At 44.9% G+C, this 5,350-nt stretch overlaps 1 protein-coding gene across 1 annotated transcript; it reads left to right on the top strand.

The window, feature by feature from the left end:
• Positions 1–3,763: 3,763 nt before the first annotated feature.
• On the top strand, positions 3,764–4,699 carry LOC144761853 (olfactory receptor 13G1-like). The gene has a single exon (XM_078647080.1). It carries the CDS (start codon positions 3,764–3,766, stop codon positions 4,697–4,699), a length of 936 nt encoding a protein of 311 aa, XP_078503206.1.
• The last annotated feature ends 651 nt before the right edge of the window (positions 4,700–5,350 follow it).

The raw sequence follows: 5,350 nt of genomic DNA, 5'->3' as shown, positions 1-5,350 counted from the left end.
CGAGGATCAACCTGATACCTGATATCATCTTTTGCTGCAATGAGGGCTGTCTCGGTGCTGTCTCTGTGTTGTGGTTAGGCCAGAAACATGTTTCCGTGGTGTCTAGGAGTTGGTATGGAAAACCAGCGATTGATGACTGGACAGCCCTCACCACCGAAGACACACTGAAGACAATGAAGTCAATCCACTCAGGGGCCCCCACGGACCCCTGCCCCCACCACATCTTCAACAGAGCCGCCAACACCATCGCACCCATGCTCCGCCAAACCATCAACCGCTCCCTGGCGACCGCCTCATTCCCCGACGACTGGAAACACGCCGAGGTCAACCCCCTCCTAAAGAAACCCTCAGCGGACCCCACCGACCTCAAAAACTACAGACCCATCTCCCTGCTCCCGTTCCCAGCGTAAGTCATCGAGAAAGCCATCAACAGCCAACTCGCCACATTCATTGAAAAACACAACATCCTCGACTCCTCCCAATCCGGCTTCAGAAAAAACCACAGTACGGAAACCGCCCTCCTCGCCGCAACAGATGACATCCGCACCTTACTGGACAAATGAGAAACAGTAGCCCTCATCCTCCTCGACCTATCAGCGGCGTTCGACACAGTCTCCCACCGCACCCTAATACGCAGACTCTACGATGCAGGAATCCAGGACAAGGCCCTCGACTGGATCTGCTCCTTCCTCTCCAGCAGGACGCAGCGGGTCAGACTCCCCCCTTTCCTCTCGGACCCCACACCTATCACCTGCGGAGTCCCCCAGGGCTCCTCCCTCAGCCCGACGCTCTTCAACGTCTACATGGCTCCACTTGCCCCCATCGTCAGAACCTACGGACTCAACATCGTGTCATATGCAGACGACACCCAGCTCATCCTCTCCCTATCCAACGAGCCCAACACCGCCAGACGCAACTTTCGAGAAGGCATGGAAGCCGTCGCCAAATGGATGAAAAACAGCTGCCTACAACTAAACACCAACAAAACAGAAGTACTCATCATGGGCCCAAACCCCGACGCCTGGAGTGACACCTGGTGGCCCACCGCCCTCGGAAACCCGCCAACCCCCACAGACCACGCACGCAACCTGGGAATCATCCTGGACTCCGAGCTCAAAATGGACCGCCAGATCAACTCTGTCTCATCTTCCTGCTTCCACACCCTCCGCCTCCTTCGTAAGACCTTCAAATGGATCCCCCTCGAACACCGAAAGACAGTCACTCACGCCCTGGTCACCAGCAGACTCGACTACGGCAACGCACTCTACGCCGGAATAAACAAAAACCTCATCCGCAAGCTACAGAACATCCAGAACGCCGCCGCAAGACTGGTCCTCAACCTGCCAAAACACTGCCACATCTCCCAGCACCTGCGCACACTCCACTGGCTCCCCGCCGAGGCGAGAATCACCTTTAAGATGCTCACCCACGCACACAAGGCCCTCCACGGCACCGGACCAGCATACCTGAACAGCCGACTCAAATTCCACGCACCCCAAAGGACCCTACGATCAGCCCAGCTTTCCTACGCTGTGGTCCCCCGCACCAGAAAGACCAGATCGGGAGGCCGCTCTTTCTCCTTCCTCGCGGCCAAAGCATGGAACGCCCTTCCGCTCCACCTCAGACAGACAACATCGCTCCCCATCTTCGCAAGAAACCTCAAAACCTGGCTCTTCGACAGACCCCCTCCTTGATGGAATAGAACCTGCACCCCCCCCAACTCCCCCCCACCCCTAGCGCCTTGAGACCCTTACGGGTGAGTAGTCGCGCTTTAACAAACTCCTGATTGATTGATTGATTATGTGTTGAGGTAGTGAGCACAGTGTTCACTGAGTTCATTTCTGCATTTATCCCCATCCCCCACATGCTCAAATGCCAGTTTAGTCAGTTGCAGTGAATTCTCAGTCTACCATCAAGCACCCATACTCACAAGAGTAGGCATATTACAACCTTTGGCCATATATAGTGACATGGTAGGCTGTCTTGTAAAATATTTAATACAGAAATATGTTTAATGTGGAAGGTTCCTGAAACTGTTCTTTTGATCCTTAGAGATTTTGGTAATCATGGATCCTTATGTGTAAAAATGATTTTCATCTGATGTGTTAGGATCATCCATTTTTGCAACTCTAACATCTAGACAAAGATCAGGGAATGTTATCCACATTCCTTACACTCCTCACAATGTGATTTATTTCCTAAATTGACAGTGCATCCCACAGAGTGGGCTTTGGCTTCACCAAGAACAATATTTCTCTCTCACTTTAAGCTATGGTCTTAAGCATATTATTTAGTCTTCTAGAAGTGTTTCCATTGGAATGCATGAGGTACTTTTTTATATCCGATTAGTGCACTAAATCATCACATTGATTGCCCCATATGCAGTCTATACAGAAAACATTCCTTTTGTGTTACTCTCTTTTGCAGTATTGGAAAATACATCAAAGACAACAGGACTCACTTTGTTGTGTTTACCAACATTTATGTATGAAACAGCATTTGTGCATACCTGTATTTGCATGTGTTAGCTCACTAAAACCATATTGTTGGGTCAGCAATAGACACAGTACCAAGCTTCAAAAGAGTGTATCTGCAGGTCTTTGTAGTATTTGCAAATAGAAGCACATTTTCTTACCTAATTTTGAGGACAGCATTTGCACTCTCAAATTCCAACCAACAAAGTATCCCTTTGTTCAGCGGGTTGCTGTCTACCCACAAGGTATTTTATGCATCACAGGTTTGGTAAATATTTTTAAGTCCTGCAAATCTTTTCCATTACTATTTGAATATTTTCCAAAGTGTGTATCCTAAAATGTCCTTCAGGGCTGGAGATTAAAGTATAATCTGATGCTTGACTGGCCCCTTTTTGTGACAAAAAAATCTCCAAATCTACTCAATGCATATAGGCATACATTAGCACCTGTTCTGAGTAAATGTCTATCTTCATGCCAAATCTGGTGCCATTTGGTTCAGTAGTGTTTGCTTTAAAGGAGATAAAAAATTTAAAGGAGCTTGAAAATTGAAAACTCTACTTTCAGTTGCCACCAAATACCATTGTACTCCATTGACTGAAGTGCATGAAACATTACAGAGGAAAACAAAGGTGTATGCAGAAAGAAGGTGCTATATTCTGTGCACGTAGGTCTAACAATGTCAACGTAATCAGTAAATGTATCATGTTGATAAGACATGCTGTACTATTCTATTTGTTTCCATTGTTGACTTCAGTAAATAGCCATGACTCAAGAAACATGGGTGTTCATATGGATCATGATCCCATTGGATCCTCAGTGGATCTGCATGTTTTATGTCATGCTGATTTTCATGTGCAGCAGTTGTATTCAGTCAGAGTATTCATGGTTACACTTGTGCAGTGAGATGCATTGTCATTCAATTGACCCAAATATTATTAGTCTAGTAGTTTTCCTTTGTGTTATGATTGAATATTTGAAAATGTGAGCAAATCAATGATTTCTCGAGATAGTAAAACATTGCTAATATTGTAGGCTTTGACCTTGGCACTAAAGTAATAAACGTGTGAATTAAGGTTTACAAATGCACATGGTAACACACCTCTTTTAATGTCCCACGTTTATTTACAAACATTGAATCAGCAGATATGTTTGTATATATGTTCCTTTATGACTGGGAATATGGGCGTCATGACCAGTAGATGTGAAATGCACTAGGAGTGCAGCATCCATGTCATTTTGAATATGTCTTTCTTCATCCCCAGACACACCACTTTACCTGTGCAGAACAGATGAATCAGACAGATCTGAAGGAGTTCCTACTGATTGGCCTGTCAAAACACCCAAGCTTAGAGCCCACCCTGTCCTTCATCTTCTTCTTCATATACCTGATGGCCTTGGTGGGAAATGTCCTTATCACCATCATTATTAGTGCGGACCCCCGCCTTCACACACCAATGTACTTCTTCTTGATCAACCTGTCTGTCTTGGATATTTGCTGCACCACAGCAGCCATCCCAAAGATGCTGGACATCCTTATTATGAAAAGAATGGCTATCTCTTACTCTGGGTGCATCTCTCAACTTTACTTGTTCACTGCTGCCCTCAGCACTGAGCTTATCCTTCTGACAGTTATGGCATATGACCGCTATGTGGCAATCTGCTTCCCACTGCGATACACGGTCATCATGAACAGGATGGCCTGTGTCCTTTTGGCAGGTTCTGCATGGGTGCTGGGATGTGCGAACTCCCTAACCCACACTAGCCTCATCTTAAAGCTGTCTTTCTGTGACGAAGACACCATTGATCACTTCTTCTGTGAGATTCCTCCAGTCCTGAAACTTGCAAGTTCCAATACCTTTGTTAATGACGTTGTTATTGTAGCCTCAGATGTACTACTAGGTATGATCTGTTTCCTACTCACTGCTGTATCTTACACATACATCATCTCCACTATCATGAAAATCCGATCAGCAGAGAAGAAGAAAAAGGCTTTCTCAACATGCGCCTCACACATGACTGTGGTCAGCATCTTCTATGGGGGCGTCATCTACACGTATGTCAGGCCCGCATTTAGTGACAAGATGGAGGCAGACAAGGTAGTGTCTGCTATGTATGCCATCATATCTCCAGTGCTGAATCCTGTGATATACAGTTTGAGGAACAAGGAAGTCATAAATGCCATTAAAAAGATATTTGGCAAACAAACCCTTTCTCAAAGGACATAAACTTGCAGATTTGTGACCAAGGAGAAATATGAGTGCAGAACTATCCCAAGCCCTACATGTTGAAATATCCTACTTTTAACAAATGTCAGGTGGATTTTTGAAAACGTGCTTCATAAAGATAAGTTTTGTATTTGAGGACCTTACATTGTCATTTATTTAAGTAATTCACTAAAGGGATTCAGTGGATCCTGATATTCTGTATAGTTTGTGCATTGGGTTGGCATTGAAAGATCAAGGAGGGATGATGTCTACTCCTTTTAAACAAAGCAACATGAGACCATTCTCAATAATACTACAATAATTTATTTCCAATAAAGGAGTGGAGCAGTCATTTATTAATGCAGGTAAGAAACATATCAACTATGTATATCACTTATAAGTGCTGTATGTATATTTTATGTCAGAAATATCACATCACAAGGTAAATGTGTTCATGAATATTATTTCAAAAGAATGCAGTGTACTGTGGGCCTTGTAGTTCAATGTATTAGTGGGTTGAAATCGAAGTACACAAAAGGGGTGGGACTGCGACACAGGTGTTTAAAATCGAGTGAGGTAGTTGGAGATGTAGAATGGTTCTCAACAGGATGGTGAGCAGTTAACAGCATGTTTGTCTAAGATACGGGTTCGTTTTGGGGTTAGAAGTGGTGG

The sequence above is a fragment of the Lissotriton helveticus genome, chromosome 1_1 (assembly GCF_964261635.1).
Source record: "Lissotriton helveticus chromosome 1_1, aLisHel1.1, whole genome shotgun sequence".
NCBI classification, from domain to species: domain Eukaryota; kingdom Metazoa; phylum Chordata; class Amphibia; order Caudata; family Salamandridae; genus Lissotriton; species Lissotriton helveticus.
This window is presented reverse-complemented; position numbering and strand designations above follow the sequence as displayed.